Genomic DNA, 16,506 nt, shown 5'->3' with positions numbered 1-16,506 from the left:
AAGTAATTTTCTGTGTTCCTGCCCTCTGCAAACCTGTCAGGTTCAGTCACAGGAGTCTACCTGAGTGTCTTTTTACTACAACATTATTTTTATTTTGAAACAGTAGTTCACTTTTCTGGCACACTGATTCTTCCAGAAAGGGATCCATGAAGAACACATTTTGTCAACACACCCTCTACTGACATAAGTCAGGTGATGAATTAGGACTTTATTTAGTTTGCTTTTTGGTGGGTTGTTTTGAATTTAAAACACTGATGTGCCATTTCACTTTGTGCTGGAAACTCTTTCAGGAGGGTATGCTGTAATATACTGTCCATATTTATTGTGTTTTCTAGGGCCTCTAGTATCTCACTCTTAGTTTAATTTTGTTTGTCTTCCACAGTCATTAGTTGAAACAACATTTCAATGCTCCACTAAAACATTAGTTGTTGCACCTAAATACCTGAAGAAGTTGTTGTGGGGTCTATCTGTTTATTTACTTTTATGTTCTCTTGGCCACATCTATTTACTTTCCATGTTCCTGTGTCATATATCAAGATTAAGAAAATAAAATTCAAATTTTTTTCCATTATTTATTCTAAGGAAATATGTTTTGTATTGCACTTGTAGGAATTATCAGGACTCTTCTAAAGATAAGAGATTCTTTATCAGTTGTCACCCACATCTATGAATCTGGAAATGAACTCTGTGTTACATCTCTATACAGCACCACCAGCAGACTGTAAGATGTGAAGAGGGCTCAGAATAATTGATTTTCAGTTGAAAGGGAGAATACACTTCCATCCTAATTTTTAATAGGTCCAGGCTCAAGTCTGAGGACATAAGTAATATTAGTCAAACTGAAAGAATTATTGTAAGCACATCTGAAAATCAAGTACAACAAAACTAATAAAAAAAATTAGAACAATATTTAGTAATCTTATTTTGTCCACTTTCTTAATTTTTTTTATTGACTTGAAAACAGGTATCTTCACTACAGAAATAAACAAGTTCACAGTCCTCCTCTGTAACATGAAAGTAGTTAAGATCAGCAACTTACTAGGAAATGAAAATAGATGTTGCATATTTCTGTCTCCATATATTCTTCAAAAATTCCCTAAGATTACCTTATGGAATATTCATCAAAACATGTTTTAATTAACAAAACCCCTACTACTTTACATTATTTCAGTTATCTCTAACAATAAAATTCTCCAGCATTTTAAATATGCTCCAGCATGTATAAAGTATTCCAAATGTTAAAGCCTCTTTACCATTCATGAATATTGTGGCCATGTGACATTTGCTTTTGCTGGCAGCAGAACCATATTTCAAACAAATTTTTCAAGATTCTGCTAGATACACCACAATGCCACTTGCGAAAAACACGCTTTAAAGTGTGTAAAGAGTTACATAATTTATGCCTCCTTTTTCACCTACCTACATTAAATATTTGAACAAGCAAAATAGAAAAGATACTTTCTCCTAAGTATGACATGTATTTTCTCATTTAATTTTTTTGAAAGCATTATTGCTTATAAAATCAAGTGCTGACATTCCTATGAAAATAGGGTTTTCCTCTACGACTTATTGGTAAGACCTACTTTTCTACAGCTGATGATTAATGAACTGCAAAGTAATATAAAGAACACTTTCTCAGGCCTTAATTTATAAGCAGTTTCAAACAATTTATCACATCATTTCTGGCAAAGTGAAGAAAGAAATCATGCAGATGCCACAACAACCAGATGTAAAACATTGGCACATGAAGGCTATTTTTTGTTTGTTTCCATGAAGTCTTTAACTAAACTTTTGATGATATTAAGTAGGGAAAAACTAAAATAATAAAAGCTGATTGACACGCATACATTTAAGTGCCACTAACCTAATTCTCCATTTTCAAGTACTTCAAAAGCAGCCCAGATATCATCTTTGCTGGGAATAATGTTTTTGATTCCTAAAACATCATTAGTTAATTCTTCTGCTTCCATCAAAGGTGATACCTGCAATACAAATTGAGTCAGTTTATAATACATTTCAATTACTGATTTCTGATACATTTTTTCAGTCTTCCTTCCTGTAACTGCCTTAAGGGAAAAAAAAAAAAAAAAGACAGTGAATATATATGAGCTGGAAATGCATAAAATATTCATCAGATTCCATCAGGTTTTCCTTATTTTGTTCCATAAGACTGAAATTATATTTTTAAGACAACCCTTAACTTGGTAACTTTAAATTTATTTTCTCTACGCCAGAAAAATTTGGAAAAAAATAGCTTTGATATATTTTCCTGGGTGTGGGAAGACAAATATTAGAGAAACACCATTTCTTTAATCTTAGCAATGCATATTCCTGGTTTTATTCCTATTTTAAAAAGCATTTCATATGTGCATCTATGCATACCACATACCCCATATATGCGTTTGAGAGTCATATGCTGAACGGAACAAAAAGGAAACAAAACCAGAAATGTAATAAAAAATAACAGAACACTACTACATGGCGATGCAGATGTTTAAATACACTATTAAACAGAAAGCTCAAAAATCTCTATTATAGTTAGTAACAAGCTTTAGTTTCCTAACACTCAAATAAAGAAGAAAGCCACAGACAAAAAGAAAGGAGGAATGTTATTTTGATGGCTGTAATGATAAAGTAAAACCAACGTTCATTGTGTACTTATTAATGCTGTCATGTGTTGCACATGTACAGTTGGGAGAATTTACACTGTTGCACACTACAGCAAAACTAAAGCAGAACATCTCCACTTTAAAATGGTATCATTTTTCTTAAAATTTTTCTCAAAGATGCAAAAATGCAAAATAATCAGTCTTTATATAATTTAGGCAACACAGCAAATTCTAAACCAAAATATTTAAAAGAACAGTGATAAAAATAAATTCATACTTTCCTTGTGTACTTACATAAAAACATGTATTAAAATAAATGTGATATACTTCAAAAAAACGTGCCTCATAAAAGTCACTGTATCATTTTTATACACTAACCCTGATTATAATACTGCAGTCTGGCTCCTTTCTTTCCACATAAACTTCAATAAGCAAATCTCCAGCCTGGGAAACCTAAAAAGAAATAATTTAAAAAAATGATTGTTAAAAAATAACATTTTAAGTAAGGAAACTACAATTATTTAACTAGTGTAAGGAAAAAAAATACCGAATCACAGATTCAGGAGAAAAATCCAAACCCTGAATAAATCCAACAAAATCATATCAAACAAAATTAACATGAACTTACAAATATACATTCAAGAGCAGGAAAACTAAGGGTGACATGGCGTAAGTGGAAATTTTAAATTTACATTTAGAACTACAAAGTCTAAAACATGAGTGTATCTCAGTATCTTATATTGCCAGACCCATAAGTCTGATTTGGAGGTTAGTAAGGTTCACTTCAGAATCAAAACAGATTAATAGAATTTAAAACAATGAAAAAGGCTGTAGCCCCAAAATTACTTAGTTAAAAGTGAGATGAAAAATTACAAATAACAGACTATTTCAGCCACATGTACATACCAAGAAAATAAAAATTCATTACTACAAACACTGTATTTATGATTCTTAATCATAATGAAAACTTGTCATTACATAATTAAAGAAGGAATTAAAACAAATGCTCTTGGTATCAACCTCTGTTAAATACAGCTCTTCAAATCTGTTGGAGAAAAGGCTTGACTTTGCACACAATGCTGATGTGGAATAATCAGATAAAGAAAATTTATGACATATAAATTTCATATACTCAAGACTAACAAATGTTATTTAAGAATGTCTAACAACAAAAAGCTCAGAAAGAAATTAGAAAGACAGTAAATCTAACATTTTATGATCATGACGAAAAGTATAAGAAGGGATGTAACACTTTCCATTGTAACTAGGTTTGCTCATCTATGGCAATAAAATTATTTTCATGGATGAGAAATTATTCTTCTAAAGTTAAAAATGTCTCACATTTTGCCTGCTCTAATTCCCTTTTAGTATAGTCATAAGCATCTTCAAAAGATTGCAATTCATCTCAGTCCAGTACCAAAAAATATTTCCTAAAAATAAGTGATGATCAGAGCATAGGACAAATAATTAGGGCAGAAACAGGGACTCACCAGAAGGTGCACCATTCTATTAATAGGCAAATTTAAAGAATTAATAATCAACACTAAGATAAGAATTTGTGTCTTCATTTTTGAGAATGGTATTGATAGTGATGCTACTTATTTATATACTACTACAAACAGAGGAAAAGGTTAATATAAATATATAGAAACATATATATATATATTCACACACACACATACATATATATATAAACAGTTGAGCTTTGGGATACATTTTGACCAATTTACAGAAGCTAAGATTACATTTCTATAGAAAAATAACTGGCAGTGCTGAATTTTAAAGAACATCCACATACTGAAAAACAGCAACTTTTAAGTTAGTTTAGTCTTTGAGAATAGAAAACTAATGGAAACATTTGCGAGGAAAAGCATTACAAAGCTACTTTGAAGAAAGCTGCTTAATTATAGTGGCACAGACTCAAAAAGGCTCATTTAGTTATAAAATTTGCTTTTCAGATGATATTACAGAAAAAGGTTGGAAATAAGAATGAAGCTGACACATGATTTCCACTGGGCTTACATAAACAACCGTATGCAGAGAAAATGTGATGTAAATTACTGCAACAGCTGGCATAAGTATATGGTGGACAGAAAATGAAAAGCGACTAATGAAGTGCCACCTGGAACAGAACTTCACTGACATTTCAGACATGTGAACATTGAGTAATTCAGCAGAAATTCAGTTCAGTTGTTCTCTGAACATTCTGCATAACCAGAGATAATAGTACTGTGGCAACCTGTATATTCCAAAGTATTAAGTATCTACATCAGTGATTTTCCCACATATATGCCCACATTTTGATGCAATGATGTCAGACTATCAGCTGTTAAATGTAAAGAATTCTTACTATTCTTAATTGTAGCTGCTTGAGGCCTAAGTTGCCAATTACCCATGGTGCCTACATGATTACAGCGCTGCTGTTACACCACTCAATCATCGCACCACATGATTAGTTTCAACCCTAACTGGAAGCCTGTGGCAAACTGCTGCGGAGAACTGATGAGGAGAGCAAGAAGGTGAGCTGAACCACTTTATCTCGCACCTGGCTCAAGCATGACTTAGCAGGCAAGCATGACTGTGCAGTGCCTAGGGTGATGCTGTCTCAGTGATAAACAGAAGAGCACCCACACCCAGAGGTGTTAAGGCCTCACTCCCTTTTATCCATGTCTAATTGGACACCTACCTGAGTGTCTTTCCATTTTGTAATAAAACTGTTCTCAATGTCCATTTGTTTGACTTGGTCTTCATTTATCTGTATAAATAAGCAATTTTGGAGTGATTAAAAATAGTTATGGTAACAATTGCCAATACTGCCACTCACGTTTTCATAGAAGCAGGTATGCAAAATATTCTACCAGTCAGAAACAGCTCTTCATTGATGAGACTCATTATTATAAAATTAATGGAATACATATTGAAACAGAGAGGAATCAATGAAAAACTGCAAAACAATGTTATAGAGGCAGAATCAACTCCAAATCAAAATGGCTAATATGAACTGCCGCTAGTAGTAGCTTTTCTATCCAATTGGATTTAATGTTTTTTCTGGGTCTAAGGAACAAAACAAATTGTAATCACAGCTCAGAGACTAAAAACACAAAATGCTTCTATGCTTCCCTTCTGAACAGGCCTATAACATTTCATTAGAAGCAGTATTTTCAATAGTCATAATAATAAAATTTTCCTAAATTTAGTAAGTTTTTGACAGCAAGGAGAATGAGCATCATTTCAGAAAACAGTAGCTCATAGCATCCCATAAATGATCTTTCCTACATAGATTAAACTAACTGGGAAATAAAATTTAAAGCAGGACAAGAAAAACATCCACTGAATTAGAATTCAAAAACCCTGTAAATCCTCAGATCGTTGATCTAGTAGGAAGACCATTTTAAAGCAGATTTTCATATTTTTGAATCTCTAACATCTGAGCCATTAGGATACATATAAAGATACGTACATGAAAAAGTTGCACATAATTTTTAATTAGATCTTCAATTACATTGACTTCTTCACTAGTTTGGCCTTTAGTTTGAAATAAGCATGAGGAAAACACCACGGCTAAATTCTGAGGGTTCATTTGGTTAATTTCAGAACATTTCTGCACCCTGTTGAAGGAAAAATAAACGTATTTAGATAGTTTCATTGCTCCTTTGATTGTCTGAGGCTCCTTTACAGAAGATGGAGAGCACTTCAAAAAAGGTAACTACATTAAATGCAATGAAAACATGTACTATTACTTATTTAATATTGTTTTATACTCTTTATTTCTCATTACAGAAATAAAAACTTTCTAACTGCATTTCAAGTGACATCAGAACTACTCAGAAGAGACAACAATAAAACCAGGATAGAATACCTGAGTTAGAAGGGACCTATAACAATCATCTAGTCCAACTGCTGGATTGCTTAAGAGCTGACCAAAAGCTAAAGCATGTTGCTACGGGCACTGTCCTACTGCACTGACAGGCTTGGGTCATCCACCATCCCTCTAAAAAGCCTGTTACAATGTTTGATCACCCTTTTAGTAGGAAATCCTTCCTAATGACAAGTTGGTACTTCTCTGGATGCAGTTTTGAATCACTTCCATGCACCCTACCACCAGATACCAGGGAGAAGACATCAGCACCTCCCTCTCCCCTTGCCCTCCTCCAGAAGCTGCACAGAGCAATGAAGTCACCCCTCAGTCTCCTTTTCTCTGAAGTAGAAAAGCCCAGAGTCCTCAGCCACTCCCCACAGGCAATTCCTTCCAGCCCTTTCCACCAGCATTGCTGCCCTCCTCTGGATGCAGTCAAATACCTTAACATCCTTTAACTGCAGAACCCAGAACTGCACACAGTGCTCCAGGTGAGGCCAAATCAATGCCAAATATAGTTTCACTGTACTATGTAATGTAACTATATCCTACAAACTTGAGATCAAAGATCAAACAAAATGTGGAAAGAAATTACATTCCTATCCCTATGGTAAAGTTTTCATATCAGTTCTGTTGTGCACCTAACATGTCCTTTTTTAGAGGCAAACACTTGAATCTACCACAGAATTTTGGCCATTAAATGCATGAATTCACACTATTTTCAGAACAGATGCAACATCATATTAATATATCTAACTGGACATGCTTAGAAACTTCTTAAACACAATATGTAGCATAATCTTTATCCAAATAATGGCACCAATATCACATAAATATTTTTAAATTACATTGGCTATGTACCTGGCTATGTAACATAATTTCTGAACACAATATCCTGTAAAGAGAAGTTTCTACACATTCTATACTCACTGCAATTCACCAAAATTATAATTTGACTTGTTCAACAGATGATATAACATAGACCAGTACTATTTAACCTTAGTACCTCAGAATCATCCTGTCAGATATTTTTTACAAATTTTCTGCCACTTATTTGATCTAGGAATAAGTCATGACCTTTGGTGCTTAAGCAAGTTTGTATTTTGGATATTCTCTACCGCTACCTCAGTTGTAAAATGAAGCACTGATGAAAAACAGGAAGGGTAGGAAATTCTCAAAGCCATTATGTGCAAAACAGATTGTGAAGAAGGACATTTTCACTGAAAAAAATATTTTAATTTCAAGAGCCATTTGCAACAATCCTCTGGAAGACTAGCAGACTGGAGTAAAATGAAATTGCATAAAGAAGCTACATCAAAAATTACCCTACTTGGACACATACACTGGCAGCCCTCTCTCCCTGTAAGGCTGTTCAAATCCATTGATTTTTATAGATACCTACATCTAAAAATACAACCAAAGAAAAAACACATTATCAATTAAAGGAATTCAAATGCAATTAATTGCTGCAACTAAATAAGCTTTTGTGACTACTGGTGAATGAAGCAAGCCACATTTCATATGTTGTAGAGTTATACTGGGAACACATTATAATAACTTCTCTGCTACAATGCTTTATTTGCAATGACCTGTAAAGATGTTCAATTAAAGCAGCCAAAGTTGCTCTATTGACTGGTGGAAGACTTCGAATAAAAGCTCTGTACTTCCTCACACGTTCCTTTTCATTCTGCGTATCTGCCAGAAAATAATAATTGTTGAGCATTAATAACAATGCACACTAAAAACCAACAGCAGTTCTCATTAACTGTATCAGCAGCATCTAGACTTTAAAAATTACTATTTATCAAATCAACCTCTTCTTCATAAAGGCAATGCTGACAATATACTATTAAAAAAGTCTACTATTGTGCACCAGTTCAGGGAAACACCAATAAAAAGGGACAGTTCTATATTCAAGCACCATTTACCCCTGTTCTTATTAAGACTAAAGGCCAGAACAGCAATTGCATTTTCTCTCAAAGCATATTTAATCTGTAATTTGTGCATGTACATGGTGTGAGTGCAACTGTGCATGCACAAGAGCAAATGTACTTCTAAGAGTTCCCAGCAATGAGAGAGGAAAAGACCTTTCCATATTTTAAACATTTACTGGGAAAGTGTCTGAAGGCACAAAGTAGTTTAAGGATCTAAGCATATATAAAACTGATTAGAGGAAAGCAAGGGGAAAGGGCTGGTAAATAAGTTACATATAGATGAACAACGGCAAGGCTGATGGCAGGAATTCCAGTTTTGGGAATGACAGTATCTGAAACACAACCACAGCTCTCTACCTTAAGTCTGCCCACCCCGTGCTGCCCCCTTATGCTCAGAGCATAAACAAAGTTAATGCAGATTGCATTTAGTTAGCTTTTCCCTCTCAGTTCCTTGATTGTCTCAAGTTTCTGAAAAGAAAGCACAGAAATCTGCTGGCTGATTGATGGTGCTCTCCACTAACTACTGACTGTGTTTTGGTTTCTTTGGTAATTGGAAGAAAAAGTAAATAACAAAACAACAGTTTAAAGGCCTTCTACTCCACTTCCTTAAATGTTTTAGTCTTCCTAGAAGTACCTTCTGTATCACTTAACCAGACAGGATTTTCCGTTGTAAAGCTGAAGTAGAATTTTAGCCATGTGTACAGACCAGGAAGGGAAATCACTCTAACACCATTAAAAAGAGCTGACAAATCTAAACTGCCTCAGAACTTCTGTTTTCTGATGCAATTAATCATGTGGTAAGTGAATAAACTCTTAATAATTTTTCCTCTAGTTTTTGAAATTGAGTTTGAAGGTCGAAATTGTGTAATATTGATAATATTTTAATTTCCTGAAAGTCTAGTGGCTCATATTAAAGCAGCATCCATATATTTGAACTGACATAAAATAAACGAGGAATATGCTTTTAGTGTCTTTTTATAAAGACAAGATGTGCCACACAGAAATATGCCTGTGTGACTCCTATGCATTAAGATGGAAACTAATGTTCTGTCAGCATTTTCCATGCATCTCTTACTGCTGTGCCTACAATTTTATAGCACAGTTTTGCAGGGAGACCACTTGTTTCTTGCAGTTTGGAAATATTGCAATACAGAGACTAACATTTAAAAGAACATTATAAAAATAATCTCTGATTATCATGTTCCTATTGCAGCCATACCCCAAATATTTTTCTTCTCACTACATTGTTTTGCCAGTTATGAAATAACATAGGTTGACACAGGGTAAGCAAATTTACAAGCCCCTCAAATTTCATACTGAAAATGTACATATAACCTTTTTTTTATAGAATGCTATTGAATGCCTTACCTAATGCAGAGATCCAGAATGGATAAAGTTCTTTAGTGAGAAGTGCATCATCTATTTGAGAAAGAAAACTCTTCAGTACATCCGTCACATCTTCAAGCTGATGTTTTCCTGCTCTTAGTTTAACACTTCTTGCATCTTTTTTGAAGCTTTCCAGCAGTTCAGCCACATTGGAAGAATCACCATTCTTAAGATAAATTTGCTTGCTACCTAAACCTAAGGCACAAAAATACAGGAGAGAACAATAAATGAATGTCAAATTAAGCATTCTTTCAAAAATTCCAGATATCATTATTTGAAAATTATATGTGGCTGCCAAACAATTATATGTGGTTGCATTTCCTAAGAGTATCCTTCTGATCTTTTACTGATACTACCTTTTTTAGTGAAAACACTGCCAAGTCTTCCTATACCCAACTAGACCTCTTTGCAAGAATACTCATCATAATAGTAAGCAAGCCCGGGATCACTATTTCAAGAGTATTCTACAGACATTTCAAATCCCCAAATCTCTTCAGGGCTTCCTAAAACAGTACTTTCAAAAGGCACAGTAAAAAGAAGTTTTAATGATAGGTATTATATTGCACATAAAACGCAGATGCTTTCATGAGAAAACTCCTTTTATTTTATTATTCTATGGATGAACTCATCTTAAGACTCAAAGTATTATTGCATTCATCCAACCTCAAATATTTTATTCTTAAAAGCCTCAAGTTAGTAGAAAATACCTTTTTTCAGATTTTTCTCATTTTCTGGAAGACATCAGTCAGCTGCTATTCTTATATGTAAAAAAAACCACCCACTGAAGTCAAATTAAAAAGAAAATGCATAGCTTAAAACAAAGTCATGACTACCTTAAATCACTGGATATGTTATTGTAGTCAAAACTTTTATTTTTTAAAACTTGAGTTCTATTGCTAATCATTAAAAATAATTTAGCAAAAGCTTTTTTTCCTTACTGTTAGGCACTAGGTGTAATGCCAATTACAACTATTTACAATAGTGCAGTGTTGCCCTATCCAAAGGTTATTTAGTTAAACTTCAATGACTCAAATAGAAATTAGGTGCTCTCATACTGACAGAGGTTACAGACACATTTATACCAAAGACAGATTTGTATAGGGTTGATATGCATGTAGCAATCTCAAAAGAAAATTCATGAATTTGCAGTAGTAAAAGGACACAAACATCACGTGTATATAACCTAATGCCACAGATAGTTATGCTGGCAAAATTTACTTAAATAAATGGTAACCAAATAATCCTTAGGTTATTTCACTGAAAAAAACGCAGCAGGCTAAGACTGAACTCAAGACCACAGTTAATGCCAGATTCCAAGATGCGTTCAAGCACAGCTTTTCCAGGTTTAGAGAGTTTATTTTCTGGGCTGAGCTGTCTGCACTGGGGCAGTGGACCCAAGGCTGAGTTTTATAAGGGAAACAATGCAATATTTAAAATAGAAAAGTATCTATAAAGGGCATTTACCAAGCTGTATTTCCCCAAAATGGCCATTCTCAGCTGTGTGGCAGGGTATTGCACCATCTCATTAAAGAACATCAAGGCCATTGAGGGGCATGGTTTTACTTTAAGTAAACTCATTCAATAGGACCTGGTACTGGGGGTGTTTCGGTATTACACAAATGATCTTAGCTTGAATAAAATCCACTCCACTTACCATACTGTGTAACAAACGCTATGCAGCTGTTCACTATAATAGGGACATCATTTTTGCTGAGCTGCTGATCTTGTAGTGCATTACCATCTGTACCTGCTGCTTTTTCAATTGCAGTATACCAGACCATGAAATCCAGCTTTGTATGGCCATGGATGTATAGCGTTCTGAAAATTATAAAAATATTTTGAGTTCAGGAAAGAAATGAAAAACTGATGTTATTGTACCATGGCAACAAAGCAGATGTTCAGAAAATTAAAAAAATATATATATACTTGGAGTAAGACATCAAGGTACCTTTCACCACATAAAGCTGTGATGGTGGTCTATTGTTACAGCATCTTTTTCTTTTTTTCCAAATTCATTTGTATTACCAGTGCCACAAAAAATGAAAAGATCCACAAACACTGTCACAAGCCTTTGAAAGAACCTGCCAACATTTTAATTACTCTTCTTCAGTCTTGCTCCTACATTATGCATTCATACGTCCAAGCCATGGCTTAGAAGGAAACAAATTTAGAGACAACTTTCAACACAGTAAAAAGCTTTCCTTCTTTTGTATTCACACCCCAGGCAGCCACCAACCTCTTCTGTAGAGTAGCTGAGACATACTGAACTTCCTTCGTTACACAAGGATCAAAACGATCACCCACTACCACAAAGCTAAGGAACATATATGAAAAAGCTACGAGTTGAGGTGGAGTAAGTTAATGCAACACTCTGCCTGTATCCCAAAGCCCAGCCTTATTCTGACTCTTTTAAGCATACTACAGTAATCTGTGTGCCACCCTGACGAGCTAGCTTCTAAGAGAAAATATCAAAATTGAAAAGTTTAAGGGGATATGTCCAACCATATGCATGTGTATAATAAACAGCTGTTTAAAGTATTAAAATAGTAAGCAAACTTTTGTACATACATTGTCTTATCTCCCACTAGAGACATTAAGGGATCAATTTTCTCTAAAGACCAATTATTTGCTTAATAAGTCAAAATGCTCTACTGAACTTCTATAGAAACAGTTTCATGTAAATAGAAAATACTTTTTTTTTATTACTTCATTTTTGGAGGGGGAAAGCATTTTATATTATATGGGAATACGTAATTTCATTTTTTTGTTAATATTTTTCCATTTTGCTTTTATAAATATTTCCATTCTAGCACTCCTGTCTTGGTAGGAAGTGGGGATGCAGTCAATGTATTACATACACACAGCCAGGATCTGAACTTTTCTCAGAATCCACCCTACAGACTGAGCCATACGGCAGCAGAGGAGATGACACTAAAATATTTCATCCCACTGAACCACATTTTTAGGAAGTCTTTACTTCATTACTTCAAAAGTCATGTTAACTACCACATATGCCTGCATAGCAGAAACACAGCCTCTCTCTTCCACTAAGATAAAACAAAAAATAATTTTCAAAAACCGCTCCTATTTTTGCAGCAAAATGAGTGAGCCTAATTTAGTACTGTCCAAAGTTTCCTTAAGATTTGTCAAAACAGGTAGCTCTCAATCAAGGTCTTCCAAAGCACGCATCACCACATTCTCTGGTATTGCTACTGCCATACATATAAAAGGAATGTAAAAGGTTTGAAGTGAGTAGAAAAAAGTTTGACAGTGCAAGATACTCTACTCATTTCCTGCTATTATCCACAGACCAGAGGAGGTTAAGACAATAATTTATAAAAGATTTATGGTGCTTTCCAACACAAGAAATGTACATATATATGCATATTACGGGGTGTTCATCTCCCCTGCAGAACAGCAGGACTCACATTACAGTATTATGCAAAAGGATAAATGGAAGTCTCAATAGATTATTTTTTATCCAAAGAACTACAATATATACAGGAAGCACATACTGTAAAGTGAAAATAATATAGTTTCTAAACAAGAAAAAGGCAACTCTGCTGCATATCAATGAATTGATACCAGAGGAGGAGAGAAAAAAATGCTGTACTGAACATCAAAGGTCATATGAACTTATCAGCGTTTTTCAGAGATATGAAAGTCTAATCATGTGCTTGTCAATCAATTGTTGTGATATATAAAATAGCTAAACTATGTGGAAAAGATCACCTTGCATTTTATGGATCTTTCCATCTTCCCCTCAATGCATCACATTAGAAAAAAAGATTTCTGAAGTACAAAGTGATGATGTTCTCATTGTTTTCTACAATTTGAGAAGCTGTTGAGCTCAATTCAGTTATGGAGGAAGACGCTACTTAATAATTAGCAAAGAAAATGTGGTATTTGTTTAAGTTGTAGTCCCAAGGGGCCAAAATAGGCATGAAAGAGAAGTTGCTGATAAGAAATAAATACGAAAATCATACTGCTATCATGGAACCTGGATTGTTCATAGAAAGCAACTAATTCTTTTTTTAAAAAATTATACTTGCCCACTCAAAAATCTCCAGAGTGGTGGCATCAAAAAGTAAGATAAATCAGAGACACATTTTCACTACAATACCTCAAGAGCAAAAAAGGGAGGAAAAAAAAATTAAACTGGTGCCAGACACATTTCAGAACTCAGTCAATTTCCCATGGAAGTGGCTTAAAAAGCTCATCTCAAGCCTCAATAATTTTTGGCTGAGAGAGAACACACCTGGAATAAATTTAAATCAGAAAAACATAAAACAATTTAAAAATAAGATGCTTAAAGCAGTCCTTCTCAGTTTAGTCCTTCTGGACAAACTTAACATTTTTTTTTCCCTAATTGGAAATGATTTTTTTATCTCCTTGAACCTGGAAGTAATGAAAAGGAAAGGGGAAATATCTTCCAGCAGAAGAGCAGAACTTTCCTCAAGCACAGTAGAAGTCTTCTAGTTCATGAAACAATGGAGATAACTTTGCAGATTTAACCTCTGTGTTCATCTCTTTCACAGAGTTTTCAGACAGAATTAATAACAAATACATACATTTCTCATTGAACTAATTGTCACTATCAAAATATAAAGTAATATTAAATCCAAGGCTCAAGACTAAGCATAAACACAGGCTGAAATATAGTGATGTCCCATGTAGCACAAAACTGAGGAATTTGAAGAGCTTGTAGAAGTAATCATACTTGGAAAAACTTATACTGTAATGTTTATGAAGATATACCATGCAGATTACCAACTATTTTCCACAGACTCAAGCAAAATGCATTCCTTCAATACAAATGCACTGCCTTCTACAGTATGTTTACACATGTGCTATTTTTTCAGTTCTAGAAATTGATAAAGAGCTCACATTTCATAACAAACAGTAAGCAATAATGACAACATGGTGAAAAATGGTAGAATTTTTGCTATATTGTGTGAAGCACATACAGTCCATAGCCAAGAAATTAATAATTTAAGTACTCAAACAAACAAGGCAGCCTGCCAACGTAGATTTCTGCCCTAGTGAATTGAGAGAATTGAATTGGCACAAGTGACTGCAGCAGATCAATGAGTCTCAACATTAAGGAAAGCTACCATTACCTACACAGCATTATTGTTGACTACCAGCACATCCTTCTGCCCCAGCAGTCAGACAGACAACAAATGTGACCATACTTCATCCCCCAGAATGTAAAGGCTTTGCTTTAACCCAAAGAAGTTAGGGGAGAAGTTAGGGACTGCAGAGTGCCCTAGCTTTAGCTATGTCTGTTAGCTTTTTTGCATAGCTATGCAATGGGAAAGCAGTGCATAGTTGATTTTTGGTAAGGTGGGCAGGGAGAGTGAGAAACAGACATTGGCACAACTGAGTGCCCTCTGGCAATTCCCACAAGATCCTAATCACTTACCTCTCTGAAAACAGAGGTACTAAGAATGTAAATATTGATATGAAATTATTTTAGAAAATCAAATTGCAACTGAAGTATGGATATCCCATTAAAAATTTTTCTTCAAGCAATATTTAATCAAAGGACCTTTCAAAAGGTCTTACATCCAACATACCATATTGGAAACACAAGTCCTTTCATGTGACTCTTAAGTTTATATTAATTCTGGATTTTAGAATTTTGTGCCTGTAACTGCATTTTATGAGAAAACTCACTGCTATCATCAAAGGGTTAAGAAGAAAGCATTGAATGAACCATCAGCCCAAAGAAATTGTGCCAGTATGTAGGGAAGGTTTATTATCCATAATAAGAAAGAGCTAACTACATCAGAAGCATAACGGGGGGGAAAAAAGCACCATCTGGATTACATTATGGTCTGAAAACAATCACTGACACCTAAGAGAGAGGTTAAATTATTCTAGAAAAAATGTAAGAAATGTTTGAAGCTGAACTACCTGCATAACTGTTTCTTTAAAGCGTAGCATTAGAGATTTTGCATTAAATTCTACATATAGAAGATATATTTAAAAACTACTGCATACAGATGTTTTCAGACAACTTTCTTCTTTTCATTATGCAGATCCCTCTGTTGGCCTCTGCTGAACTACACAGGAGTAGCTGTTTCACCACTATGATATGCAACTTCTGTTTGGATAGCAACAGGAGGTCAAGTATCACCAGTCACTTCAAGCATTTTAAAAATACAGCGATCAAGGCAAAAAATCCAGACTGAATATGGATCAAATCAGAGGACACCTCTGTGTGACAAAGGGAAGCCTCAAACACAGAAAACCTTAAAATGGTTTGCCACTTCTAGCAAGAAGTCAAGAAGCATTTAAACTACAAAAACTAGAATATTTCAGCTATGAAAGTGAAAGCAAGAAGAGGCAAATGGCCATCTGATTAGGGTGTAAAACTATACACCACAGTGCTGTGAGAAGTCAAGATTTCCAGCTGAGTTAAATACAGTTATAGCAGTCCAGACAATATGCTCCAAGAGACCAGAATGCAATAAAATTCCAGTAGGTGTTAAAAAAAAGTGTGTTCTGTACTTTACTTTAGTGAAGATACACAAACACAAGCATTAACATGTATGAAACCTGAAAAAAAATCGTAGAATTAAAAGCCATCTAGAATTATTATGAAAATTTACATTGAGCTTGAAAACATTGAGTACACAGAGCTTCAAAAACGACAACATACTTCAAAAGAGAAGCAGCCTTGTGGTTTCAGAAATCTTTTAGTGTGCTTCAGCCT

General features: G+C 34.4%; 1 protein-coding gene across 1 annotated transcript in view; it reads right to left on the bottom strand.

The window, feature by feature from the left end:
• Positions 1-16,506, bottom strand: part of ARAP2 (ArfGAP with RhoGAP domain, ankyrin repeat and PH domain 2) — a 105,546-nt gene that overhangs the window by 21,371 nt on the left and 67,669 nt on the right. Inside the window, exons 19-25 of the mRNA XM_041402880.1 lie at positions 11,440-11,603; positions 9,768-9,980; positions 8,055-8,160; positions 6,070-6,217; positions 5,296-5,364; positions 2,988-3,062; positions 1,865-1,982 (exon numbers count right to left, since the gene is read on the bottom strand). Coding sequence (XP_041258814.1) covers positions 1,865-1,982; positions 2,988-3,062; positions 5,296-5,364; positions 6,070-6,217; positions 8,055-8,160; positions 9,768-9,980; positions 11,440-11,603 — 893 coding nt within the window. The remainder of the gene's footprint in view (positions 1-1,864; positions 1,983-2,987; positions 3,063-5,295; positions 5,365-6,069; positions 6,218-8,054; positions 8,161-9,767; positions 9,981-11,439; positions 11,604-16,506) is intronic.

This window comes from Onychostruthus taczanowskii, unplaced genomic scaffold (assembly GCF_017590055.1).
Source record: "Onychostruthus taczanowskii isolate IOZ18803 unplaced genomic scaffold, ASM1759005v1 scaffold2, whole genome shotgun sequence".
In the NCBI taxonomy this organism is placed as follows: Eukaryota; Metazoa; Chordata; class Aves; order Passeriformes; family Passeridae; genus Onychostruthus; species Onychostruthus taczanowskii.
This window is presented reverse-complemented; position numbering and strand designations above follow the sequence as displayed.